Source organism: Vidua macroura, chromosome 35 (genome assembly GCF_024509145.1).
Source record: "Vidua macroura isolate BioBank_ID:100142 chromosome 35, ASM2450914v1, whole genome shotgun sequence".
NCBI lineage: Eukaryota > Metazoa > Chordata > Aves > Passeriformes > Viduidae > Vidua > Vidua macroura.
This window is the reverse complement of record NC_071605.1, coordinates 222,904-249,001: the sequence shown is the minus strand read 5'-3', so window position 1 is coordinate 249,001 and position 26,098 is coordinate 222,904. Positions and strand designations below refer to the sequence as shown.

General features: G+C 53.7%; 3 protein-coding genes across 6 annotated transcripts in view; 2 read left to right on the top strand and 1 right to left on the bottom strand.

The window, feature by feature from the left end:
* NRBP1 (nuclear receptor binding protein 1) overlaps positions 1 to 9,529 on the top strand; it is a 34,408-nt gene extending 24,879 nt beyond the window's left edge. For both annotated transcript variants that reach the window (XM_054002057.1, XM_054002058.1), the window contains 11 exons: positions 3,681 to 3,764; positions 4,028 to 4,086; positions 5,205 to 5,303; positions 5,378 to 5,510; positions 5,811 to 5,913; positions 7,518 to 7,568; positions 7,661 to 7,796; positions 7,881 to 7,934; positions 8,308 to 8,371; positions 8,459 to 8,514; positions 8,696 to 9,529. In XM_054002057.1, the coding sequence (XP_053858032.1) occupies positions 3,681 to 3,764; positions 4,028 to 4,086; positions 5,205 to 5,303; positions 5,378 to 5,510; positions 5,811 to 5,913; positions 7,518 to 7,568; positions 7,661 to 7,796; positions 7,881 to 7,934; positions 8,308 to 8,371; positions 8,459 to 8,514; positions 8,696 to 8,794 (938 nt within the window). In that variant the 3' untranslated portion in view covers positions 8,795 to 9,529. The remainder of the gene's footprint in view (positions 1 to 3,680; positions 3,765 to 4,027; positions 4,087 to 5,204; positions 5,304 to 5,377; positions 5,511 to 5,810; positions 5,914 to 7,517; positions 7,569 to 7,660; positions 7,797 to 7,880; positions 7,935 to 8,307; positions 8,372 to 8,458; positions 8,515 to 8,695) is intronic.
* A 97-nt stretch (positions 9,530 to 9,626) lies between these two features.
* On the top strand, positions 9,627 to 12,008 carry KRTCAP3 (keratinocyte associated protein 3). 2 transcript variants are annotated; one of them, XM_054002123.1, is made up of 6 exons: positions 9,627 to 9,836; positions 9,914 to 9,973; positions 10,510 to 10,710; positions 10,918 to 11,052; positions 11,344 to 11,435; positions 11,612 to 12,008. In XM_054002123.1, exons 1-5 carry the CDS (start codon positions 9,627 to 9,629, stop codon positions 11,425 to 11,427), a joined length of 690 nt encoding a protein of 229 aa, XP_053858098.1. In that variant the 3' UTR covers positions 11,428 to 11,435; positions 11,612 to 12,008. The 2 variants fall into 2 exon arrangements, with proteins under 2 accessions (XP_053858098.1, XP_053858099.1); XM_054002124.1 differs by lacking the exon at positions 11,612 to 12,008 and adding an exon at positions 11,537 to 11,611.
* Positions 12,009 to 12,268: 260 nt separating this feature from the next.
* IFT172 (intraflagellar transport 172) overlaps positions 12,269 to 26,098 on the bottom strand; it is a 37,650-nt gene continuing 23,820 nt past the window's right edge. For both annotated transcript variants that reach the window (XM_054002120.1, XM_054002121.1), the window contains 19 exons: positions 25,531 to 25,673; positions 24,811 to 24,904; positions 24,524 to 24,588; positions 24,214 to 24,394; positions 23,636 to 23,745; positions 23,077 to 23,206; positions 22,404 to 22,502; positions 21,940 to 22,049; positions 21,380 to 21,443; positions 20,680 to 20,766; positions 18,738 to 18,854; positions 18,159 to 18,269; positions 17,295 to 17,414; positions 15,795 to 15,890; positions 15,137 to 15,196; positions 14,266 to 14,364; positions 13,432 to 13,585; positions 12,658 to 12,746; positions 12,269 to 12,425 (listed from right to left, as the gene is read on the bottom strand). In XM_054002120.1, the coding sequence (XP_053858095.1) occupies positions 12,336 to 12,425; positions 12,658 to 12,746; positions 13,432 to 13,585; positions 14,266 to 14,364; positions 15,137 to 15,196; positions 15,795 to 15,890; positions 17,295 to 17,414; positions 18,159 to 18,269; positions 18,738 to 18,854; positions 20,680 to 20,766; positions 21,380 to 21,443; positions 21,940 to 22,049; positions 22,404 to 22,502; positions 23,077 to 23,206; positions 23,636 to 23,745; positions 24,214 to 24,394; positions 24,524 to 24,588; positions 24,811 to 24,904; positions 25,531 to 25,673 (2,019 nt within the window). In that variant the 3' untranslated portion in view covers positions 12,269 to 12,335. The remainder of the gene's footprint in view (positions 12,426 to 12,657; positions 12,747 to 13,431; positions 13,586 to 14,265; positions 14,365 to 15,136; positions 15,197 to 15,794; positions 15,891 to 17,294; positions 17,415 to 18,158; positions 18,270 to 18,737; positions 18,855 to 20,679; positions 20,767 to 21,379; positions 21,444 to 21,939; positions 22,050 to 22,403; positions 22,503 to 23,076; positions 23,207 to 23,635; positions 23,746 to 24,213; positions 24,395 to 24,523; positions 24,589 to 24,810; positions 24,905 to 25,530; positions 25,674 to 26,098) is intronic.

Sequence of the window (26,098 nt, the reverse complement as noted above, 5' to 3'; positions counted from 1 at the left end):
GACACTGCACAAGAGGGAAGTGTCCTCTACAGCATGGAGTGTTCCAGAGCAGGGGCTGGATGCCCAGGCAGCTCTGCTAAACCTGCTGTAGGGACAGCTAGGAAGGAATGCCACCATTGCCTCCTTGGCTGGCACTGCTAACAACCAGTGGGCACACAGGCTGTCCACTTACTCTGGCCAACTCTTTTTGCAGGTTCTTGAGGGTTTGAGCAGTCTGACTGGCTACAGCATGTTCCTGTAGGAATGCCCATTATCTCTTTTTATGCTTTTGTTGTCAGATTGACAAAGACAGGTTGCTTGCCCTACCTTCTGCTGTGCTTCACATTTCTTCCTATCACCTGTCCTGCTCAGACACCGTATTTGGCTGAACCTTTTGCTAAAATTCATCTCTGCTAATTGCCCACCAGACTTGTCAATTCCCATGGGGCTGTCTTGTAATCTGCCCCTTGTAATCACCTTCTTGTGCCTGAGAAAGACACATTCGTTGTTATTGTTGGTGATCTGACTTTCCTTTGTGGTCTTTGTGATCTTTCTCACTTAGTAGCCATCCTCAGCCTTCATCCATCCAATCATGCACAGCATGGAGCCAGTTTGAGAATATAGAAATAGGTGTATAAGTGACAGCAGCCATGTGTGAGTCAGGCAGGAGAGCATGTGTCAGAGGTAACTTCAGGTGTGTGTTCTTACCTTGTACAGTCAGGAGGCTGGTTTAAAATGTAGGCTCAGGTGAAGCTCCCAAGCCCCTGCCATTGCTAAGCGCTCCATGTATCAAGATGACCTGCAACAGTGACCAGACCAAACCCAAAGTTTCTTGTCTTGCCATCTAAAATCCTGTCGCAGTTGTAACAGCACTTCTGGCTGCTGTGTTGAACACACCTGCAGGAAGTTTTTCAGAGCTGACCTCAGACGCAAGTTGTGCTGTCAGTGCATAGAGCGGGACTGTGTCTGGCAGGGCTGTCCCTGCTTAGCTCTGAGACACACAGGAGGTTCTGGGGGTCTGATGTCATTGACCCTGTGCTACCTCAGCTCTGCAGTAACAGAGTGAGGTGACACCTGTCACCTCAGCCAAGGTGCATGTGAGCTGGGATATCAATGGCTGGAACAGGCAGATTCCCTGACAAGTGTGGCTGATCAAACCCAGCTGCAGAGCCAATCTCTGCAACAGTGATGGAAAACACTCCAGTGGGACTCAGCACGTTAGGAAGCACAAAGACCAGAGTACCAGAGGGGACAGGTCTGTGGCTGACCCACAGCAGCAAATTCAGAGCTGCCTGTGTGTCAGTTCTGTGTGTCAGTTCTGTGTGTCTGGGTTGGAGCGTCCCACGGACAGTGCGAGCCCGGTTCTTCCAGAAATGCTGGTGCTGCTGCAGAAGGTCTGTAGGACCTGGATGCAGAGGAGCTGATTATCAAGGCTGGCTGGACCTCATTAAGGACACTATAGATGGAGGCTGGGTTGGACTTTGACTCTACCTGCCTGTTTGGTGTGGAAGTGCATCATCCATCACTGCTGAGGTTTCTGTTGATAAACTTTTCTGTGACTGACTACTGCCTCATCCCTGTCCTTAAATGGGCACAGGAGCCAAGAACAGAGTGCCTGCACAGTGAACTGGCCCTTGCCATCCAAGATGTGCTCATAACAGGATTTAAAGACACTGGAAAATGAAGCTGGTCACAACATTGTGTGGAGGGTAACTTTCCTTGGCTGATTCTGCTCTGTATTTGGCAGGACCAGGTTGCTGAGTTTTTGGTCCCTGTTTCCTTTTACAATGCATTTTTCTGATAAGAAAGGCAGAACAAATAGAAGAGTTCAAAAATAAGTTATTTTCTCTCTCCACATTGTCTGGTTTGCTACTGGGAGTCCCTCTGACATGCCTGCAGTAGCTGCAGGTTTAACAAGTATCACAAACATCTGTATGATAGTTTCTGTTGGGCACTGCATTGGGCACAGAGACATCCAGGATCCCATAAACAACAGTATAAATCTGCAGTTGGAAGAGAAGGGTTTCTGAAGCCTAAAATACTCTCTTTAGAAAGCCTGGCATGAGAACCCAGTGTGCTGGACAAGCCATGAGTGCTTTACTCTATGTGCCAAGTCTGGCACTGGATGGATGTGTGGTGACAGGGTTGGGGCTGATGGGTTAGCTCCAGCAGCATAGGAACACATCCAGTCCAGTGCAGAGGACTGGGCAAACTCCAGTTGTAACTGACTGAGGAGTACAAAATACTAAGGTGAACAGAAGTCCAGAGCTCATCATTTGGGTGCTGATGAGGATCTGGCATTTTCTGGCTCCTCAAGGGAGGCTTCGAGCTGCTTGTCATGTGGGGGAGGGTGTTGAGATCCTTTGGGGCAGAGTCTCCAGCAGAGAGAACTGGTGTGATGGTGCATGGCCCTGGCCAGAACTTGTCTAAAGCAGTCAGTGTCACTGGGAAAACAGAACGGGTCTTAGGAGAAAGACAAAGAATGTAGCTTATGCTGCTTGGTGGTGTGAAGGTGAGAGGATCTGGAGATGTCTGGGAACAGGTGAGCACTAGGAATGGAGTCATCTTGCTGGACTCCTAGGATAGGGAACAGAAAGCCGTTACTTGTGAATGGTTGGTTGGTAAAAAAGCCCCTAGCTATTGGAGCAAGCTCTGCTTCCAGCACTCAAATTGGGTAATATGGTTTGGTATGTGCCATGCAGCAAGGCTGAGCTGAGTTACCAAGGCAGGCCCTTCTTGTCTGACTAGAGCCCAAAGAACATCTCCTCTCTGAAACTGGTAACTAGTCACTCAGCTGGGAATCCTCCTCGGTGTGGAAAAATACAAGTGGTTTGGCACGTCCCGTGTCAGCCCACATTGTGCCAGTACAGACAGGGACTGATTGTGATTGTCCAGGAGGGTGACCAGGTGGGACATGGGCCTGAGACTCTGGGACTGGGCACATTCCAGTGTGACAGTAGACCTTCAAATGGGTGGTGGCTCTGTGCTCCCTGCCCACCTCAGTGTTTCTCCCTGGCAGACAGCTGCTTTGTTTCAGAGAGTTGTTTGCAGTCTCTGCAGAGGTGGCTGTCCCAAAAGCTTGTCCTTCATGAGCGTCCATACTTATGCTCTGCTCATTGTTCTTGTGCCTGCAAGTTATTTCCTCCCCACAGCTGTGAGTGGTTTGTGGAGGTGCTGGGTGCTGGGAGGTTCTGCTGTCTGGGTGGTCACCTCCCTTCCCTCAGCAGCTTGGCTTGATTCTTGTCTGGAGGTGCTTTGGCACCAGCATCCTCCTGAAAGGAAGAGTTGCCTGATAGGTCCATCCTCCCAGAACTCCGAGGTGGTGACCAATTGCAGTGATCTTGGCATCTCTGGCTGTTCCTCAGGCTGCTATTCTGAATCAGTTGCTTGTGACAAATGCTGTAGATCTGTTTGAACTTAGGCATTTCAGCTGGGAGTTATTCCCACCTTGTCCCCCTGTAGGCAGCAGTTGTGGTCTCCAGGTTTGCCCTTGGAGAGTGATGCTAAGCTGCCAAGGAAGCAATGCAGGAATGTATTGGGTCGGGGCAGGTGACAAGAGATGAAGGCTGTGAAGACTCACCTTAACAACACCATTCTGCCCCTTTGGGCTCCAAGGGTCTGGAGTTGCAGGCATTCCCTGGGATCTCATCAGGAATGGGATGTGGTTTCCTGTATCCTAAGCATTCCTGGTTTTCTTCTAGTGGCACCGGACACAATTAACAACCACGTGAAGACCTGTCGTGAGGAGCAGAAGAACCTGCACTTCTTTGCCCCAGAATATGGAGGTATGGTGTGGCTCTGGCTGCAAGCCTGGGGATTTTTTTTGGCTCTACTGATACTTCCAAGCTGTCCTGCACCTTGTTCTCAGTTCCAGGCTCCTGGCAGATGCCACGTTAACAGTTCTGAGCCATTTGCCTGCTGAAATGCTTTAGCTCCTTTGTTCTTTGGTAGCAGAGGAGGGAGAAGCTGCAGGACTGGCCCAGCCTGGTGCAGAGTGCTGCTGCTGCATGCAGAACTGCCTAATAACAATTCTATTTCTGTGTTACAGAAGTTGCCAATGTCACCACTGCTGTGGACATCTACTCCTTTGGGATGTGTGCACTGGAGGTAAGTGTCAAACATGGACTGTGGGACAGGGATGATGAATCCGAGGAAACAGAGAGCTCTGGAAGGGCTGTGGCCATGGGTGGGTTTGCTCGGTGACAAGTGTGTTTTGTTCTCAGAGCCAAGTGCACTTTGCCTTGGAGGTATCCCTATGGAGGTTCCCCCAAGTGCCTCACTAAGAAGTAAATGGCTCAGGGATTTGCAGTTCTTCCCAAAATTCCTATCGGGTAATGAATTACTTAGCAAGCCTTGGCCAGTCCTGAATTCAGACTCACTGGCTGGAGGGAATAGTCGCTGCTGCAGACTGTTATGTAATGACCATCTATGTGACCAGTGCCTGGGGTGTTTGGAGCAGAGGACAGCTGTAGTCTGTCACTTTGTCTGGGCCAGCCCATCTGATAGAGGTGCTGGTTGCAGTTGATGTGAGTCTGACGTACCTGGTTGTAGCAGCTTCGTGCTTCCTCTGTCCTTGTAGTCAGTAGGTCCAAGTCCACGTAATGGGAGCTGTTGTCAGGAGTATTTTCTGAGAAGAATTGTCCAAAAGAGCCAACACAAGGAACCCTAAACCTGTGCTGCACATTCCATTACTGAAGCAGGAAGAGAACTGTGGAAAAATACAACTTTTAGGAAACAAAATTTAAGCTGAATGCAGAGACATTTTCTGCAATATTTTCTAGCCTTTCCTAGCTGGGAATTAGTGTCTGTGTAGTTGTCAGGAGCCCGTTCTTGATGTGTTGTGTACTTGCTCTTGTTCTGCGATGCAGAACTATTCACACAGCCAGAAGGGACACTGTCAGATCCTGGCAGTGATCCAGTCACTGTTTCATTATGGAATTATCAAACAGAATAACAGGCCAGTGGATCATGAGGTTCAAAATGGAGACACTTACTGTCCAGGTTGTTGCTGGCAGAGTTCCTGGGGCTCCCTGGCAGTCTTGGGGTATTAGGAGCAAGCTATTGTAATAAGGCAGCCATTCTCTCTGCCTCTCCAAATGTGACCTTAAGTACCCCCAAACAGCTTGGTGGTGGTGATCTCATGCTTGGCAGTGGTCTCCTTGAGCCTGTCTTCCATGCAGGCTGTCACTCCCAGTGGAGTCTGATGCTCTGCTCTGTATTTGCAGATGGCAGTGCTGGAGATCCAGGGGAACGGGGAGTCATCCTATGTGCCGCAGGAGGCCATCAACAGTGCCATCCAGCTGCTGGAGGACCCCCTGCAGCGGGTGAGCTACGGGGCTTGGTGCCCTGAATTGCTCTGCTGCTGCTGCTGGTTGTCTCATGCAGGTTTTTTCTCCAGGAGTTCATTCAGAAGTGTCTAGAGCAGGACCCTGGCAGGCGCCCCACGGCCCGGGAGCTCCTGTTCCACCCGGCGCTGTTTGAGGTGCCATCTCTGAAGCTGTTGGCTGCTCACTGCATCGTTGGGCACCAGCGTGAGTACAGAGCCCTGGGAGCCACGTCCCCACGTGGGTCAGTGCTCTGCAGAGCTTTGCTGAGCTGTCAGTGCTCACTCCAGTGAGCTGGCACCCTGGGAACTCCCCTCCCCATGCCCTACTGCTCTGCAGGTTCCTGGCTGTCGGACACAGATATGGGGCTGGGAGGGCTGTGCTGTCCGATCTGCTCTGAGAGCATCAGAGAGCATAAGACCTCTGCACTTTTCATTGCTTTTCTAGGGCTGGAGAGGAACTGCAATTGCTCCAAGTTACTCCTTTTTTTTTTTTTTTTTTTAATAGATATGATTCCTGAAAATGCTTTGGAAGAAATGACCAAAAACCTTGACATGAACGCAGTGTTGGCAGAGATCAATCACGAGGACAGGGAAGGAGTCAAGATGATGTGAGTCCCCATGCTGTGCTCAGGGGAGCAGTGTTGGGGCACTGGTGTGAGCCCTGGGACTCTGCCCAGCACCTCAGTGTCGGTGTTTCCCCACTGACTGGGTGCCAATGGGAGCTGGTGGAGCTGGAGGTGAAGGAGCAGTCACTGTCGGCACACACACACCTCTGGGTTATTCCTGGGTGGAAGGAGACCTTGCACCTGTTTCCTGGGAGTAGATTCTGTGCAGCTGAGATGAATTGTTCCCCACATGGATGGATGAAATGAACATGCTGTAGTTGGAGCAGTCCTCAGCAAAACATGGCTGAACAGTTTGGGAAGGTGCTCTGACCAATCACAGATGAGCCAGAGGGAGTCACTTTCTCACTTCACAGAAAGGGTTCCTCAGTGTTCTCCTAACAGAGCATCTTATTCCACACTATGCACAGGAAAAGGCAGTTGAGCCAGCTGTCAGTGATACACAGCACTACTTACACTGTAGGGGTGGCCCCCTAAGGGAGTGCCTGTAATATATATGGAGCAAGCAGAGTGCCAAACAAGTGATGTACATTTTGGAAAACAAAGCCTTGGCTAGTCAAGGGATTAGCTGAAGACTAGGATGTGAATACTGTATTCCTAGAGAAACCTAGGGTGCTTCCAGGGGAGCACAGAGTTCTGGGATGCTCAAGCTGCTGAACAAGAGTAAGCAGGGTGACAAGGAAGAGCAGCTCTGTCCGTATAAGCAGCTCTCTGAGCCATAGGGACCCTTCCTAAAGCTGACATCCCAGTTGTCATAGTGCTAGGAAATGTAGTATGAAATTCCTTTTGGAATGTTTTTGATACAGTTTCAAAATGGAGGACAAGTGAACAACCAAAGCTGTACAAGAGAGATCCTTACACTCATGGGATGTCAGTCTCTGCAGGCGTGGCTGTCCATGGGTGCCAGCCTGGAACTGGCTTTTTGGTAGTGCCATACCTCACAGGTGCTGGAAAAGGAAAAGAAAGCATCAATCACTTGAAATGTCAGCATCATTTCTGGATGGTTCATCAGACTGCCATGCAAACCAAGCTGCTAGAAAAAAAATTATAAAGTTTTGTTGAAAACTACTGCTGTGTTAGAGGATGGGATGATCCCAGCTGCTGGGGATGTGGGAGGGGCTGGAGAGTGGTCTGGGAGCTGAGGTAGGTGTGCAGCCCATAAAGCACTTGAGGACATCCTGTCAGGCTTCCAGCAGTTTTGCAGTCCTTACCTCATCTCTGGAATGCTTCAGAGCAGCCTTGAGACAAGGGTTTGGCTTTTCCAAGTGTTTGTTGCATCCAGGGACCTTGTATGGCAGGTGTTTGTGAAACAGCTTGCCAGGAACAGTGTCATTGGGCCACCCTCCAAATAACTGCATTGAACAGTTCTGAGGGATGTGAGACTGGCTCTGCCATAACTGCTGCCTCATCCTTAGCTCATAGATAGTTATGTCCTTAAGGGAAGTTTGTCACACCAGCTTATATATAGCCCATAGCCATCCTGCCTGTGGACACAGCCCAGGACATGGGGATTTAAAACTGCACCCCAAGAGACCTGAGTGGATGGTACTGTGAGACGATTCCTCATCTCAGGACATTTTGTTTTCCAGCTTCTCACAATCTCCAGCACTGGAGCTGGACAAGTTCCTGGAGGATGTGAGGTAAGAGGGATTTTCTAAGACACCTTCCACTGTGTGTGAGACTGGAAAAATTCTGGAGAGCTATAACCTGAGATGCTGCTCCTTCCTTGTAGGAATGGAATCTATCCCCTCACAGCTTTTGGGATGCCACGACCCCAGCAGCCCCAGCAGGTCGTGGTGAAGTCTCCCATTGCTCCCCCATCAGTGAAAACCCCAACTCCAGAGCCTGCTGAGGTGGAGACCCGCAAGGTAAAGGCAGGGGCTCAGCCTCGCTCCCCCCTCGCCAGGCAGGGCTGTGGGCAGCTGCTGATGGGCTCTGTGCCTCTGTTCCAGGTGGTGCTGATGCAGTGCAACATCGAGTCTGTGGAGGAGGGGGTGAAGCACCACGTATGTTTCTACGTCTGGCTGGGCAGGGGGAGGCCGAGGCAGCTGTGCTGGGCTCATGGCTTTGAGGTGCTGCTGGTGCCTGGGGTAACCCTGCACTGCTGCAGCTGCCACCATCAGGACCCAGAGCCTGACCCAGGCCTGTTCCTGCTGCTGACCTGGCACCTGGGCCCACCCCCAGGCCCAGACTTCCAGTGCAGGATGGTGCTGCCAGCTGCACCATCCAGGATGGAACTGGCTGTGGCTGTTCTGTTAGATCCCTGTGGGGCTCTGGAGGGGTGGTTCCCATCCCAGGGGGCATTTCTAGGCTTGCTTTGGGCTTGCCATGGCAGCCTGCAGGACTGCAATCCCTCATGAGAATTTCTTTGCCCTGCAGCTGACACTGCTGCTGAAACTGGAAGACAAGTTGAATCGACACTTGAGCTGTGACCTTCAGCCCAGTAAGTACCCCCTTCTGCCCCTGCTGAGGGGCACTGGGGCCAGCAGCATGCTGGGACCAAGGACTGACACCTTTCCTTGTGTTGCAGATGACAACATCCAGGAGCTGGCAGCTGAACTAGTCCAGCTTGGATTTATCAGCGAGGTAAGCAGGGGCTCAGGTAGGGCTATGGGCCTGTGTTCCTTCCTCAGCATTCAATGGTTTATGCCCTTTTTGGGGTGATGGTGCAGGAGGAATAAGCCAGGTCCCTGCCCTGGGGGTCTCCAGCCATGCTCTCAGTTTTGAGTGGATGGGGTTTACCCCTCACTGTCCTTGTTCTCCCCAGGCTGACCAGAGCAGACTCACCTGTTTACTTGAAGAGGCATTTAGCAAGTTCTACTACACTCGGAACGGAGCCCTGACGGCCGTGACTGTGTCATCTTAGCCCCGTGGCTCCCGGGCAGCCAGTGTGGCCTCGCTGCTGCGGCCCATCTGTGTCTGCCCACCGCTGTCGGGCATCCGCAAGACCCCAGCTGCAGTGCTTGGAAGCTCATCCTGCATGTGCCGTGGCTGGGCTCATCGACAGTCCTCCCTGCCCGCCTCCTAAAGGGGACTTTGCGCATCAGTATTATTTCCAGCCCTGTTTTTGTTGGGATTTGCCAGGTTGTGCTGCGGAGCTGAGGCCTGGCTTGGGGCATTCTGCAGCCCCACTCATGTGCATGGAGTTTGTTCTGTTTGAATTGTACAAAGTGTCTTTTGCACAGCACAGAAATGGGTTTTTTCTTTCTTTTTTTTTTTTTTTCTTTTTTTTTTTTTTTTTTTTTTTTTAATTTAAAGGTAAGCAGGGGTGAGCCCCTAAGCCCTGCACCCCCGGTCACTCCCCCCCATTCCCGCGCCATGGGCCCAGGGGTGGCCGGGCTCGTCCCCCCTCTCCCCGCCCGGCGCTTTGCTCCCGCCGCCGGCTGCACTTTGTTTACTGGTTCGCACCCGCCGGGGCCACGGCGTGTGCTGGCCCCGGGCTGCGGCCCCGCGGCCCCTGCAGCCCCGGCCCTTACCGGGGACTGCCGGGCCCGCAGCGGTCCCGGGGCCTCGCGTCGTTCTGGCGCGCGGCGGGGCCGAGCCGCGGCCCCTGCATCTCATTTCTATCATTTCCTATTTTTAATAAACTGTTTTGTAAAGACGCGAGTGCCGCCTCTTGCGGGGCGGGGCGGGGCGGGGGGGCCGGACCGAGCCGCCCGTCCCTGCCCGGGGCGGCGCGAGCGGCGGCGGCGGCGGCCATGGCCGGGGGGCGGCGGGGGCCGGGAGCGCTGGCGGAGCCGCGGCGGCTGATGCGCACGGGGCTGGGGCTGATCGTGCTGGGCCACGGCAGCCTCGTGCTGGGCGCCATCGTGCACGGCTCGGTGCTGCGGCACGTGGCCGGCGCCCGCCGCGCCGTCACCCCCGAGTACGCGGCGGCCAACGTGGTGTCGGTGTGCTCGGGGCTGCTGGTGAGCGCGACCGGACCGGGTGGGGGGCGGCGGGCCCTGCCCTGCCTGGGCCCTGCTGAGCGCAGGTCTCCCCGCAGAGCATCGCCGCGGGCATCGTCGCCATCCTGGTGTCGCACAACCTGTCCCGGGCGGTCCTGGTGAGTGCGGGGCTGCGGCCGAGCAGGCGGGGGGTCCTCGGCGCGGCCCTGCCTCGCCGGCAGCCGCTCCCCTGGACCTTGGCCCCGCGGGCTCCTTCCGCGTCGGCGGCGGCTGCCGGCGCTGCAGGTGTCGCCTGTCCCCGGCTCGGCCCCGCCGGCCGCTCCGGGAGGGTTGGAGCACCGTGCTCGGGCAGAAGCGCTTCGGTGGGCGAAGCTGCAGCCGGGTCGGGGGTCCCGTGTGGGGTCGCAAGGTGGGCGGACACGGGGTGGGGTGCGCTGGGCTGGACTGCGGCTCCCGCGGAGCCTGCTCTCCACGGAGCCCGAGAGAAGGGGCGTCCAGCGGTGCCGAGCACACAGGGGGTGGAAGGATGCGAAAGGTGCGAGAGCCTCATCCGAGGGCAAGGCTGAGCCGTCCTGGAAGAGGCAAAAGATCGTGTGTGCTCCCTCGGGGGAGCAGTTCTGCAGACACACAGGTGCCCGGCCCGAGCGTTTCCCCGGGCTCGTACCAGTCCCGCTCGTATTCTTGCCGCCTGCAGCACTGGACCCTGCTGAGCGTCTCTCTGCTGAACTGCCTCCTGTCCACCGCGTGCAGCGTGGGGCTGGCGCTGGCCATCGCCCTCACGGTGCACAGCCGGGGCACGCACCTGGTCCGGGGCTGCAACAGCTCCGCGCTGCCCGTAGACGCCCGTGCAGCCATTGTGACTAACGACTGTCCCTTCAACACCACGCGCATCTACGTGAGTCTGCAGCGTCACTGCACACCCCCACTTCTCCCATCAGCCTCTTTCTCCTTCCTCTCGTCTTTCTTTTCACTCTCACTCTCCCTTCTGCTTCCCTTCTCTCTCCCTCTCCCCCTTCTTTCCCCTTCCGTTCACATAGTCTCTGCTGAGTGTGTTCATCCAGCCTGGTGCGGTGCCCACGTTCTTGTGACCCCTGCTCTGCAGGACACAGCCCTGGCCCTCTGGTTCCCCTCCCTGCTGCTGGCAGCTGCAGAAGCCGTGCTCTCGGGCAGGTGCTGTTTGGTGGCTCTCGTCTTCCAGGGCATCGGGCCCTGTGCACGCAGCTATGGCAAAGAGCAGGTATGCCCCACTGAGCTGGACACATCTCCCCCATGATTGCTGCCTTCATGCTGCATTTTTAAGGTGCTGGGTTCTGCTGGGAACAAAGAGGCAGCAGTAGGGGGGATGCTGAGTTGGAACCTCTTCTAGCCAGCCTAAGTGCCAGACCAGCACCCCTTCATGGGGAGTTGCAGGGGGACCCTTTCTTCATCCTCCTGGTATCCAGGCCTGTTCTTTTTTTTGTGAGAACACTGCCCATCACATGTCCTTGCCACCCTACACTTCTTTTTGTCTTTTTTTTTTCCTCTCTAGCTGGCCAGGCCAAGTGCAGCAATGGAGAAGCCGCTCCGTGAGAGGCAGCAGCTCCTGACAGGACTTGCTGAGTCTCCTGCATAGCTGCAGAGGTGAGTGCCCACCATGCGGGCCGTGCTTGGGATGGGGGGAGCAGGCTCTGCCATCAAGAGGGCCCATGCCCACACAAAACCCCCAAAACACCTCTTCCTAGGGACATGGGCAGATGAGTCAGTGATGCTGGGCCCTGCAGCACAGCCTGGCACTGACACTGCTCCTTCGCTCCCAGGTGGTGCTGCAGGAGTGCTGTGACCCAGCAAGGTCGGGGGCAGGGTGACGTCGCACCTCCTGCAGTGGGCTGCAGCAGTGAGGGTGTGCCTTGCCCCCTCCCCCCAGCTCCACCACCCCACCTGGGACAGACTCTGCAGGGCTGCAGGTGCTGTGGGCCCCAGATGCTCTCCCATCCTCTCCCCAAGCTGCCAGGCCTTGCCTGGTGTGCTGAAGGCTCTGTCGGTTTCTGTCAGCAGTGATGGGGGCAGGCAGAGGTGCTGGGGCCCAAGTCCTGGTGCCATTGCAGGCAGGGAAGCTGGCTGTGCCTGTGCTCAAACATGTCAGGGAACAGAAGGGGAAGAGTCCCTTTCGTGTGGATCTCTAGTTTTCTTGAATAAACAAACTTTTCCTTTCCATACTGGCTGTTCTGAGTGGCTCTGCCAAGTGAGTGCTGGTTGTGAGCAAGATGTGCCAAGGAAAGTGCAGCTACCCTGTGAGCCCATCCCTGTGCCTACCACTCCCCAAGCACAGGGATGTTGACAGAGCCGTGGCCTCAGCGTGGAAGTCATCCACAGACGTGGGGGTTGAGACACATGTACAGGGGCTGCAGCCTTGTGCCCAGCAGCTGCAGTGTTCTGGGCCCAGCATCCCCTGGCAAAAAGGAGCACTGCAGGGCTGAGCCAACATGTTTATTGGATGTGGAAGGTGCTGAGGAACAGGCCTGAAGGCTGCCACAGTCCTGCTCACTGGAATGAGAAGCTGGTGCTTGGGAGTCCCCCGCACCATCGTCGGAGGAACTCAATCACATCCTGGCCCGCAGGGCTGTGGGACGTCTGTGGGGAAGAGAGAGGCCTTGGCATGAAGGGGGCACTCCCAAGCCCCCTTCCTGAAGGCACCTTGTGAGCTGGCAGGACTGGACCTGGTAATCCCCACCAAGCAGCACTGTCAGGAGAGTGCAGTAAACTGCCCTGGGACAATGACTCACGCAGAAGGATGCTGCATTGTCAGCATGAGGGGCTGAACCCCACCCACAGCCTGTCTCTCTGCCTGGGGGTTCTGGCTCACCTTGACAGCCATCACGAATTTGTACCACGCATCCTTCTTCACTTCTCGGCCTGGCTTCAACTCAATCTTGTTTCCTAGCACTGGGTACCCTGGGCACAAAGTGACACATTCAGAACAAGCTGAGCCCCACCTGGTGCACCCCTTCCCTGTGCTGCAGCTGGGGCTGCCCCAACAGTACAGCGTGTTGGGGGGAATGCTGCTGCCTTGGTCTCCAGGAGACCAAAATGAAGAAGGGGTGTTCAAAGTGGGGGGATCAAATGAAGATTAAGGCTGAACTGCCCTTGGGCAATGACACCCAAGTGAGTAGGTCCAACAATGGCACCCAGCTTCTGACTTTCAGAGCCATAGCCCTGTTCCTGGTGGCCCACTCCTGCTCCCCCTTCTCTGACCCTTTAAAGTCCTGCACTGCAGAGCAGGGCCAGCCTGAGCCATCACTCAACCAGAGTGGCTGGGGTCAGAACTGCTCTGGGCTCTGTATGGTTCAACTCCCTGCTCAAGCAGGGCCACCCCAGCCCAGGGCTGTGTCCAGACAGCTTTTGACTGTCTCTAAGGATGACTGTCTCACAATTTCTGTGCCACCTGTTCCAGGTCACTCACCCCCACAGTAAAAAAGCCCTATGTCCTCCAGCAGAGCTGGTTCCCCACAGCCACACAGTCCCTCCTCTGCTCTTACAGCACAGCCCAGACCTCCTGCCAGACCCACCCTGCAGCAAGTTCTGACTCCTGCACGGCACGGCGTCATCTCTAGTCTGAGTGAGCTGGCCTGGAGCTTACCTGTTAGCATGCAGGGCAGGGAGGGCACCCCGGTCCCCGCTGCCACCAGAGAGGCTTCGTAGGTGCCGCGCTCGTCCTGCGGCAGCGCCTGCTCCAGCCGCTGGTCCATGGACACGGTGAGCACCCAGTCCCTCACCTCCTCCCGCTGCTCCTCCTGTGGGCAAAGACCAGTGCCAGGCCTGGAATTGGGATGCTGCTGCCCAGCTGCAGCCCCACTGCAGCAGGGAGCACATGGGAGAGCAGGACAGGCGTGCATGGTGTGCACACAACACACACGTGCGTGGTGCACAGGGGGGGTTGAGGTGGTGTGTGTGTGCTGGGGAGCATGAGGGGGGGGGGTGTGTGTGTGAGTGTGTGTACAGGTCTGTGTGTGTATGTGTGAGTGTGTGTACAGGTATGTGTGTGTACACAGGTGTGTGAGAGTGTGTGTACAGGTATATGTGTATGTACACAGGTGTGTGTGTTTGTGTGTACACAATGTGTGTGAGTGTGTGTATACAGGCATATGTGTGTATTTTTGTGTGTGTACACAGGTGTGTGTGTGTGTACACAGGTGTGTGTGTGTGTACACAGGTGTGTGTGAGTGTGTGTGTATATAGGTATGTGTGTGTGTGTGTTTGTGTGTGCAACATGTCTGTGCACACTTGTTTTTGTATGCAGCCATGTGCATGTGCGTGCATGCTCGCAGTGGAGGGACAGGCAGATGGTGCCAGTTCTGGATCCGTTTCCATCCCCTGCAGCCTCTGCAATCCCAGCCCCACCCCAGTCCCTGTTCAGAGGGCCCTGAAGCAGCACCATTGCTCCCAGAAGCTGAAGAAGACAGGTGACACTCACAGGCACATGCTGATGGGCTGGAAGGGGCACTTCAAAGGGAATGTCCGTCTTCTGAAAATCAGAATGGTCCAGGGAATCCAGGTTCCCTTCTTCAATGGCCTGGAAAGAAGGGGCAGAGCACTGGGCAATGCCAGTTGCAGAGCTCACAGTACAATTCATGGCCAGGATGCCCCTGCCTGTTGGTGCTGTGGTGACCAGACCCTCCTGTCATCCATGACCACACTCTGCAGTGTCTCTCAGACTCTGCCCTGTTCAGGTGGCCTTGAAGAAGGGAAAGATGTAATCAGGTGCTTTTGTTTTCCCCCAGCTGCTGCTGACAGCACTTGAGAGCCTGGCACAGTGAGGAGTGTCAGCTCCCTTGGATTTGGTGCTTCTGGTGGCCAAACTGCTGGACAAGCAAGGGATTGAGGGGACTCCCAAGTCCTGTATCACAGTGGCCAAAGCACTGGGCCATGGCCTCCACCTCCCAAGTTGTTTTTCTTCCCTTGGAACAACTTGAGTGAGATCACCCTGAAAGCTGTAATGGCATCTGCAGCCATGAGGATTTCAGGCCTACATTGTCAGGCCAATGTGCTCTTTGCTGCCACGTGCATGGTGGCATTGGCATGCCAAGGGTGGCTTGGCCAGGGTTCTGCAGGTGCCCTGCATGGCAGGTCCTCCCACAGGGAGTGTGAGGCTGCCCCCTGCTCCAGGCACACACTGAGTGGGGTCTGGGGGCTCTCTCCATCAGTACATCTCCAATGTGCAGCCCCGCAGGAGCCTCAGGTGTGCCTTGGCCAGCCTGGGGATCTGTAGTGGCCCTGTGGCAGTAATGGCAGTGCCACTGCCATTTCAGAGAGCCAGCCCTCCCTCCCCCACAGACCATACTCACATCTGAGAGGTCCAGGAAGCGGTTCAGGAAGACAAATGCCATGTTCTCCCAGCTGACTGCCTGGTATGGAGAGGAACCCTGAGTGAGACTGGGCAGCTCATCCTCACAGCCAGCCCTTCTCCCAGAGCCACAGCTAGGAAGGATGTGGCTCTGTTTGTGCCATAGTGTCCAACCAGCTCAGACTGTCCCACAGAATGGAGACAGGCATATGACCAGGCTGGATGGGACTTGGAGCAGCCTGCTCTAGTGGAAGGTGCCCTTGCCTATGGCAGGGGATGGAACAAGATGAGCTTTAAGGTCCCTTCCCACCTAAACCATTCCATGGTTCTATTATTGCACAGACAGGTTCAGGCAGCAAGGACATGCTGCTGTCCTTGCCACATATCACAGCTCCCAGGCAGACTGTCAGACATTTGGGTGATGCAGAGCAGAGCTGAACAGCCTCACATGCACACTGACAGAGCCATAACATGGCCTCTGTGCACCCCTGGGTCTGTAGGTCCCATCTGCTCACTGGCTGAGGTCTGGCCAGCTGCTTGAGGAACAGCCTCCAGTGAGAGTCCAGCAGTCAAGGGAGGATTTGGGAAGATAAAGTCGAGAATCCCTGAGCCCAGGGTGTCCTGTGTCCTTCTCTGGTGCAGAGGCAGGTAGCTCTTACCTTGGCAGCCATCCCAGCCTCGTAGAAAGCCTTGTCTGCAGGGAGCAGATCTGTGTGGCGCAGCAGGGAAATGGACAGCTGGGCAGCCATGGTGTCCTGGGGCACAGGGGACAGCAAAGACACAACAATTCAGCAAAGAGAAAACAGCTTGGAAGGGATCTCATGAGATCACCCCAGACTCACAGCAAGGACTCTGCACCCACACATGCCCTACAGGTAAAAAAGGTCAAAAACCTCAGTCCTGACGCTGAGTTCCCTCACTACAGAACACATGGACTGTCACCTGAGGGTGAAATTCTGCTTTATAAGCCTTGCTATTTTTCACAAGAAGCCACACCCAAACATCCCCCATCTAAGTCACAAAACAGGTGAGGTTGGAAGGCACTGCTGGCTTGACATTGCTAGCAGTTCCCAAATCCTGCCCCTAGCCGCAGTCAAAGTGGAGGCAGCTACGTGCCTGGTTCAGGAACATGCCTGGTCAGGTTTTGACCATCTCAAGGAATGGAGATTCTCCAGCCTCTCCAACAAACCTATTCCAGCCACAGTTTCAATACATTTTTTTATTGTATGCAATTATGTAAATATTTTGGAGCAGGGGTGAGGGTAATTGAAGGGTAATTTCACTTTTCTGCTGCGAGATAACCATTGTCACACAAGAACTGTCAAGGCCTCCCCTTCTTCATGGTCCCAAATAGACTGCCCAGCCCCTCAACATTCCACAGCTATGGAGATCTGTACAGGTTTCCAAGACATCAGACTTGGCTCTTGCTGTCTGACATGTTTCTGAGCCCCCAACATCCACACACACAGCCATGGGGAAGCCCCAGTCTTCCCCGTGGCTTTCACTGGGGTTCTTTTCCTTCTCACAGCCTTCTCCATCACAAGTCTAGTACCACATCCACCCAGAGCTCTGGAACAATTCCACAATCCCACGTGGATCAAGACTTCAGCAGGGAGGCCATGAACAAATCCCAGTGCACACAAGACTCCAAAATAGTCACAGGGCCTTGTGATGCCCCCACACAGGTCCATGAGCTCTCAAAGCCCCCCAGGAGGCCCAGCACACAGGACCAGTACCTGCTGAAGCCCTGAGCAGATGATCTGCTCTGAAGACCATGAGTGAAGCCAAGCAGCTCTTGGAGCCCAGGAGAGCAGAGAGGAAGCCATCCCTCTCTTGGGAAGATCAGATTTTTTGTGATTCCTAATTTTCTACTGGCACCTCCACTCTCATAAATCATGCCAAGCACAAGGATCAGCTCCTCCCCTGGTTTACAGCTCAGCCACAGTGGCTGGGACAGTACCCACGGTAAGCAGAAAACACCACCTACAGTCCCACCTGCTAGTGGTGGGCTCCCAGATTATTGCAGTCCCATTCTCATGCATCCATGATGGGTGATTTGTGAAGTGGAATGGTAACCTCTGAATAGCCCCGAACCTGCAGATCCCCCTGGGGTTCCCCACTCTGGGTGGTGACCTGGCAGAGGAACTCCAAAGCCTCACCAGCTGCTTCAGGCCCTGCGCGGCGGAGCGGGTGGCGCAGTAGTGGGAAATCAGCAGCATCCTCTCAAACTCCTCGTGTGCTGCAGTGTTTGCCTCGCTGGACTTCACTAAGTTTTCACACTGAGAAGAGAAAATGAGAGGAACTGAGAGCAGGAGAGCATGAGGGCACTCTCCACATGAGACAGGGAAGTCAGGAGAGAGAAGGATCTGAAATATCCATACACCTCTGGGATTGGACGAGGGCTGGGCCTTGGGTGCTCTGGATCTGAAAACATACTGAAGAAAGGAGGCTGTAGGAGCCAGAGTCACCAGTACTGCGACAACAGCCAGCACTGGAAGCAGGGGTGAGGATGGACAAAGGGAGGATTTTTTGATTTTGCTTATGCTCGCAATAGGGACAGAAACAGAGATAAGGCAATCATGGCTCTGGTTGAGGTGTTCTGGATAGGAATGAGGAGCTGAGGAGCAGAAGGCTCTAAGCATCCATGGGAAGAATTCATATTTTCCAGGCTCAGTAGCTCTGTGCTTTCCCCATGCAAGCTGCTGAATGTGGGGTAGGACGAGAAGAGGATGTCACAACAAGTCCCATGTCAGTGACAGTGACACCTGGAGCTCTGCGAGGGCCAGTGTCCAGACCCATTCCTAGGATTTGGCCTGGAGCACAGGGTCTCCTCTGCCTTCTCTTGCTCAGCCACATCCACTTCCCAGGATCCTGTTTTCCTACTGTCCACACTGCCAGCTCTTTACTCTTAGCTTGTGTTCTAAAAACACTGTCCATGTCACCTGTTGAGAGACTGGTTCTTCTTCCTGTTCAGTCGAGACCCCCTGGCTGGAGCTGAGCAGGCAGCGAGCAGCCACACTCACCAGAGCGAGGAGCACGTCCCGCAGCTCAGCCCAGCCGGAGTACGCCTCGGCACAGTTCATGCCAGGAGCATTCACCATCTCCACAAAGAGACGCTTGTAGATGTTGAAATTCTGCAACGAAAAGGAGACAGGTGTGGAAGGAGACAGATGAGGAGTCAGAAGACTCCAGAGTCTGCAGCAGACTCCAGCAGAGTCTCCTGCTGCCAAGCACAGGCTAAGAAAATGGCTGCAGAGGGCCAGTGCTGCAGGTCACTGGCTGGAATGGGGGCTGGGGACAAGGCAGGCAAACAGGGAAGGATGGAAGGATGCTTCCTGCAGCCAATGCTCTCAGAGATGCAAGTGGTTCCTTTTGTTCTGAACTTGGGGCTCAAGGTACTCAAAACAAACACAAACACTCAACTTCCCCTTTTCCTTCCCCTGGAGAACATGCCAGGAGATTTCCTTCAGCCCTCTGGAAGAACCCACTCACTGCAGGGCTGGGCATGCTGAACACGAGGCAATCCCAGCTCAGGCTGGGAGCCTGACTCATGCAGCACATCACAGCACACTAGATAGCCCACCTGGGGATGCCCTCTTTACCTGTGGGTTGGCAGGTGCCCCGTGCAGGACGTACAGGTGCAGGGCTTTGTCCCAGGAGCCCTCACAGATCAGGTGTGTTGCATACAGAGCCACGTATTTGTGCAGGACCTGATAGCTCTGGAGAAGATACACGGAAAGCAGCAGCATGAGGCTCATGAACTTGGTGGGGATGGATTCAACCATGTGTGCACAACCCCACACACCTGAGTCCCAAAAGGTGAAACAGGTAATCAGAACCAGACTGCCCTAAGCAGTCTGGGGTATGATTTGGGCCGTACTGACACCTTTATCTTGGCTGGCTGATGCTGTGCTGAATCCTCCACACATGCAAATACAGCTGTTTTGCAGCTGCCCACCACTTACCAAAGGGATACTGCCAAACACCTGAAGGATGCAGCACCTCTATTATGTGTCAACAAGGCTACCAACTATAAAGCAGCCCTTAGTCTAACACAGAAAGTAACTAAAACCCTAGGTGACGATGTTTGTAATTTACAAAGCTGCTCTAGTCCATTACCCACAGGCTGTCACAGCTCCAGGACTACAGACCACCTTAGAGTGCTCCTCATACCTGTGCTGACCCCATAGACACTGCTGAGGACTGCTGTTGGCCTCACAGACATTCAAGTGAGGAAAGAACTGCTTCACACACGCATAAATATAGTAATCACAGGAAGAAAATAGCACAAAGTGTGCAATCCTGTTAAAAACTGAGCAATGGAAGTAAGTTTATTACGCAGAAGAAAGATGAGTGTCCCAGCAGATGTCCAGAACTCCAACACCCAGATGGGTGCTGGTGAAGCACCATGTTCAGTATAGCTTGGGATAAAGGTTAAGTCTGGTATGTGACCTGTTTTGATAAATGTACCACTTTTGCTGTATAATCACTGTAGAGCTGAGTCACAGTGATTATATTCTGCACTGGTTACAGAAAAGGGTCATGCCAATGCTCTCTTGGAGGCACGAGCAGACACCAAGATCTCCTTAGACTCAATGTGGCCTTGTGGTGCCCAATACAATAAACTGAGTCTTTCCCATTAAATGGAGTGTGCAGTTATTCTTTGTGGCTCCTGGTAAGCAGAATATCAATAGGGGAGCCTCCCAAGAGAACAATGACTTCAACAGAGACCATCTGTATCACAGAGAAGCCCAAGTCTAAGAGACATCAAGTTCACTCTAGCAGAATCCAAACTTAGGTTATTGGAACCAAAGTTATAAAACCACAGTCCCAGACATTCCCAGTGCTTTTCCAAGGCTTCAGCTGGCCTGAGTGACAAGTTGTGATGTCCCTACTAACTGCAGATGCTGTTGCCAAGGCTGCCCTGTTATTCAATCTGAACCAATATCTCACTCCAAAGAACTGCCTGCCCTTGGTTACCTCCATGATCAACAACCATTTAACCAATAACTGTTTAATAACCAATCACCAATCAATAACCACTGAATACAAACCATCCCTCAAAGTACATCCTGGTAATCGAGAGCTGTCTTCTCCTGTTACTGCCTTGAAAGAGAACTGTTAAACAATTTCATTTTGCTTTTCTCCATTTTATTACTCTGCTGAGGTAATTTTGTTAGTTTCAGGTCAGTAAAACTGAAAAAATGTCAAATTTGCTTTCCTGACTAGGATTCTCATTCTGACTGACACCACCGCTCTCAAGAACATAGAGAAAGAAGGCTTTCTTCTACAAATCCCTGTTTCCATGGTACCAATTACTTCCAGCCCAAACAACTCATTTAGCTTCTTCCAATGCTCCATTAATCACAAAATTTAAACACAATATGCTTCCAGGTTCTAGCATTTCCCCACTCAGACTCACTGGCCACGATGGGGAAAGTGGTGTGGTACTTCTGAGCCCCTGCAGTGGTTCTCCATTCTGCCCACCCACTGCAGGGTTCCACGACCCCAGGCCTGTCCCTGAGGGCTCACAATAGCACTCACCTGCTTAGCTGCAACCTCCAGGCACTTTTCCCACTGCTCCTGCTTTGCATATATATCCAGAGCTGCCATGACATCAATTCCCACCAGCTGAGGATGGAAACAGCCATAAATTCATTGTGCAGGCCAGGCTTCCTACTCACATCCACACAAGCATCAGGTCACCCATGTCCTTTTTTCCCAGACACACAGTCTCTTCCCCACCACAGCATGAAATCACAGAGCCTGTGTGACCCATCTTCCACTGAGAGGGACCTGGTCAGGCTGAGGAGTTTGGCCCATGTGAACCTTATGAAGGTCAACAAGTGACAGGTGCTGCACCTGGGTCAGAGCAACCCCATGCACAGATGCAGCCTGGGTGGAGAACGGGTGGAGGGCAACCCAGAGGAGAAGGATTTGGGGGTGCTGGTGAACAACAAATTGGACATGACCTAGCAATGTGTGCTTGGAGCAACCCAGTCTAGTGCAACGTGTCCCTGCCCAAAGCAGGAGGTGGAATGAGATGAGCTTGAGGTAAGCTTTAAGGTCCTTTCCCAGCCAAATCTTTCTATGATTCTGTGGTCTGGCATGCAGTAGCCATGGTTCACAGGCACATACAGACTTCTCACACGTACTCATAGTCAGGCAAAACACCCATGAGAAAGGCCCCAGGATCTGCACAGGTCCTGACATCCCTAGCCTGGGAGACATCCCACAGACGTACCGAATCCACCTTTCCTTGTTTTTTTAAATACTCCTTATAACGCTGGTCCACGTACTCCTCTGACCTGCGGGTAGAAAGAATCCCAAAAGGCAGCAAGACTTTTGTCTTGCAGCAGTGCAGAGGCTGGATTCAGCTTTGGAACTAGCAGACTGGCAGCTGTGCTATGTCTTGCTAGCAGGCTGCTGGTGCACAGATCGACGGGGAAGGAAAGGGTCTAAGCAGCTCTTCACAACATAATATGTGAGGAGAACAAGGGATCACAGAACTTTCAGAAGCCTGTGATGCACAGAGCTATGGCAAGGGAAAGGGAGATAGGAATAGGGGTGAAACCAAAGGGGATAACAGTTTCTGTGGGATGTGTGGCAATAGAGAAGTGTCAGAATGTTACATGGCTTGGGAAGGGTGGCTGTGGAGAATGTATCCTGTTGAGCCTGGGAAAGCCACTGTGGGGAGAATCCAGGAAACCTAGGGGCAACAGGACAGGACAGGACAGGACAAGGGACCAGCTGGGAGTGGGAGGGGGAACAAGAAGGGTGTAGTTTGCAAAGCTCAAGGCATACCTGGGGTCAAACTCCTTGGCTGTGTGCTTGGCTTTGCTCCATTCCTCCCCTTCAATGAAGACATCAATAGCTTCTTGGATGAGGTCCAAGTTTAGGTAGAGCTCAGCTGCCTGCAGGGCCAGAGACAGTTCCATGGGAGACAAAACCCCAAGGGTTCCCTGTATCCCAGGCTGAAGTTGGTGCTGGACCACCACACAGACACAACAGAAAGTCTCTTCCCAAAAGATAAGCCTCTCCTCTGCTTCCTGCCTTCTCCCAAAGCCTGGCTCTCTCACACTTTTACAGGACTTAATTCATTCCCCTTTTTCATCCTCCCTGAAAATTCTGCACGGTCTACCTCTAGATAAGGCCATCCATCCACCCATCACCCCAGGATGTGACCTGACCTCCTTGCCTTGGATAGAGCTCTCCCTTCCAATGTCACTACTTCTTCAGGAGCCCTGGGGGCAGGAGCCAGTCCTCACCATGCTGTATTTCTTCATGGCCACCAGCTGAGGAGCCACAGTCCGTGTCACTTCCATGCTCTGTGACTGATCCAAGAATTTCACAGCCAACTCAGCAGCCTGTGAAGAGAAATTGTCAGCAGCTCAATTGATAAAAATGGTGGGAGAGTGGGATGAGGCTGGGAAGTGCTCAGTCCCAGCTAAAAGACTGACAGTTGGAAGCACCTGAGTGATGGAGGAAAGGGAGAAACGGCAGGCTGTTTTGACAAGCCAGAGGAGCAAAGCCCAGCTACTTTCACACAGGGGAGAAGATCAGACAAGGACATAACTGTTGAAGTTGGTACAAGGACATGGGTGTGAGATGTATGAGCAAGAACACAGCACAAAGGCTGATGGCATGGAGCACAGGCAGGTGCTCCTCTAACAAGGGCTGAGTCACAGTGCAGCTCCGCAGTGCAGGGAGCTGTGGGCACACAGACATGGGCCTGCCACAGGCAGAGGTGCCAGAGCAAGGGAGGCAGCACCATGCAGGATAAGCACGGCCTGTCATGGCTCAAGAGAACAGCTATGAAGGCTTTCAGCCCTGCAGGCTCTCCTGAGCCCTGCAGTGACACAGATCTCTGAGGTGCACTCAGGTTGGGAAGAGCTCCCAGGCAGAAGAGCAGGTGAAGAGAATCCCAGCCCCTGACAGTACCTTCAGTAAGCACTTCTCCACCAGGACACTGTTGCTGGGATCCCGCACCTTCAGGTAGCAGTCCACTGCCCTGGCGTACTCCCCAGACTGCTCCCACTCCCGTGCCTGCTCCAGCAGCCCTTCAGCTCCGCTGCAGGAGGAATGCAGGCTGTGAGCAGGACAGGGCTGCTGCCAGAGATCTGTGGACAGTGTGTAGGGTGCGGGCAGGGAGGTGCACACTACAGGTAAGCAGGGACCTCAGACAGAGCAGAGAATGTGACAGAGAACACGAACAGTGCTGAAGAAGGACCCTGGGAGATGCAATGGCAGTACAGGAGACCACGGAGATTTGTAAGTGGGGCAAGATGCCATCTGGGAGATCTTGGATGGCAGAAATAAGACTCCCAGAGAAATAAGGAAGGATGATAGGAACCTATGCAGTAAGAAGTCCAGAGTCCTCAAGAAGGAAACAAGTGGATGTCAGGGATCCCATCAAGCTGTCTCTGTAAGGCATCAGCAAAATGGCCATGGGGAAGAGCTTCCAGGCTATTTCCTGCAGCCTGACCACAGCACTCCTTACCTGGAGCCTTTCTTGCCAGCCTCTCTGCCACATTCCTCCTGCAGCTCTCCCAGTCGACCAGGCATGTATTCCTTGCAGATCCGCAGGGCCTCGCTCCACATGCCGGCCTCCTGCACAAGCACAACAGGGAGAAGTTTTTACCAGTTCACCAGGATCCCCCACACTCCTGCTATTACATAACACATCTGTCCCCTCATGCAATCTTGCCAGAGAACTGACTAGAAGAAACAACCACAGGAACACCACCCAATTCTTCAGGGGAACGTGCTCATCCATTCCAGCTACCTCAGTGGAATGGGCACTTAAGCCTCCAAATGCACCCACTTGTGCTACCCCAAGGAGCACCCACAATCTGGCAGGATACATCCTCCAGAACTGTGAGAGAGCAAAGCTATGATATGAAATCAACTGGTTCAGTCTTCAGGCCAGAATTCAGTTCCTCTAGAAACCCTGAGTAAATGGTTTCTCTTCGGCTACTGAGCTGACAGGGGGAGCTGGGAGGTGAATTTCACTCCTTCATCTAAATTGGGTTCTTGTCCAGTGAGGAAGGCAATGATGTTGCTACAGACTGCACTCACCTTATAGTACTTGATGGCCAGCTCAGGTCTCTGTGCTCGCAGGAGGAAAGCCTCTGCCTTCTGGAACTCTCTCTGCTCAAAGGCAAACTGTGCCTGTCCCACCAGCACATCAGCCACGCTGTCTGGGTCATGAGCCTCAGCCACACGCTGCGCAGCATCCCAGTTCTGGTTATGCACAAACCTGGGGGGTGTGATGTAGCAGGGACACGAGATGTAACAAGGATGACAAGGAGCAGCCCAGTGCTGGAGAGGCAACCAGGCTGGCACTGCATGGAGAGAGCAGACACAGCAGGATGTGGAGGACACATACATCAGCACAGCTTCCTTGGGCTTCCCAGCTTTAATGAACTCTCCTTCAGCCTCTTCAAATTTGCCCTGGAGGAGAAGAAGTGATTTGTTTGCATACCTTCCTGTTCTGGCAGCATCACACGACCTCCTCTACTCACCACAAGGCAGGGAGCATTTCACTGTCATCACAGAGCCCTTTGGAAATGCAGGGACTGCAGCCAGAACTGTGACTGTTACAGCAGCCCAGGGACAACTGCTCAGTTACCTGAGGGACTAGAGAACTTGCACCTGTTCCAGGGGGAAAATTACCTCATCTTCTAGGAACATGGCATACTTTAAGTGGATGTCTGGCATCTTCTGCTTCATGGAGAGGCGGGCCAGTTCAAAAGCAAATTCGAAGACCCTGCAATGAAAGAGAGAAGGACTCTTGTGCTGTGAGTGTATGTCTTCATCAAGAACAAGACATCAAGCAGAGCACAAGACACTGGGAGAGGAGAGAGGGGAATACAGGGGGTTCCAAGTGAATTAGCACTGCCTGTTCCTTCTGTTCCTGACCAGGAGCTTTTAGTCTCCCCACTAAGGAAATCTGGCTCCTTCACACCTGCTGTTAGAGCCCAAGGCAGGAGTCAAGAGATGTAAGAACATCGGGAAGAGCAGCAATGAATGGCCATACAGGCAGACACCTGGCCAGCTGCAGAGCAAGGCCAAAGCTGTTGTGGCAGACAGTTACTTCTGGTGACATGAGGAGTACCTCCTCTCATGCTCAGAGGCTCTCATAAGCCTTCCCCATGCAGAGGTTGAGGGACAAACTGCATTTGCCTGCCAGCTGAGACTTGGCATTTGAGAGACTGACACAAAGATGAGAAGTAGGATGTGTCAAGGATGTGGAGAAGGCCTGTGTGAAGCATTGTGGGGTGGGAAGACATGTCATTTTCTGGATTTGCAGCTACCATGTGCACACGGTTACCTTGGCCCACATGTTTTTCTCTGGTTAGGCAGAGGGGAGGGAGGTGTTGGGCATCTGCGTACCCACTGTCTGTTGCATGGTCAATGGCCATCTCCAGAAGTCCAAATTTGCTGAGGAGTTTCACAGCTGCCTCTCCACCCAGGCTCTTTGCCCACAGATAGGCCACGTGCTTATGGGAGTTCGCACCCCCATACGCCTTGGCCACCTGTCCAAAGAAAATGAAGAACCCAGTGTATGTTTCACCTTCAGCAGATTGAGCCCCTCTCATGTGCTGCCTGCCAGCAGGAGGGAGCACCAAAACCATGTGTTCCCTCCTGACAAACCCTTCTGCAACCACCGCTGCACTGGTGAGGGGACAGTAAGACAAAGGCATACATGGCGCAGCAGCAGCTGCTCCCTCAGCACAGCCACATCACTGCTGGGACAGCAGAAGTGAGCCCAGCATTCCATGGCCACACTGAGGAGAGCAGTGCTGGCAGGCTGTGGCCAGAGCAACACCTCTGAGGTACAACACAATGCCGTGATCAGGGGCAGAGCAGTGCCTCAAGGAAGGCAGCCCAGCAGAAAGGCCAAGAGTGAAACCCTGCTTTTGAACTGCATTGCTGCAGACTGGGAGGCGCATACACCTCC

What these genes read in the sequence shown, in the direction of transcription:
- KRTCAP3 (XM_054002123.1), top strand. Translation starts at nt 9,627, where the DNA reads ATGGCCGGGGGGCGGCGGGGGCCGGGAGCGCTGGCGGAGCCGCGGCGG. An exon ending in ACCTGTCCCGGGCGGTCCTG is followed by an intron (nt 9,974 to 10,509) that starts GTGAGTGCGGGG and finishes TGCCGCCTGCAG; the next exon opens with CACTGGACCCTGCTGAGCGT. An exon ending in GCAGCTATGGCAAAGAGCAG is followed by an intron (nt 11,053 to 11,343) that starts GTATGCCCCACT and finishes TTTCCTCTCTAG; the next exon opens with CTGGCCAGGCCAAGTGCAGC.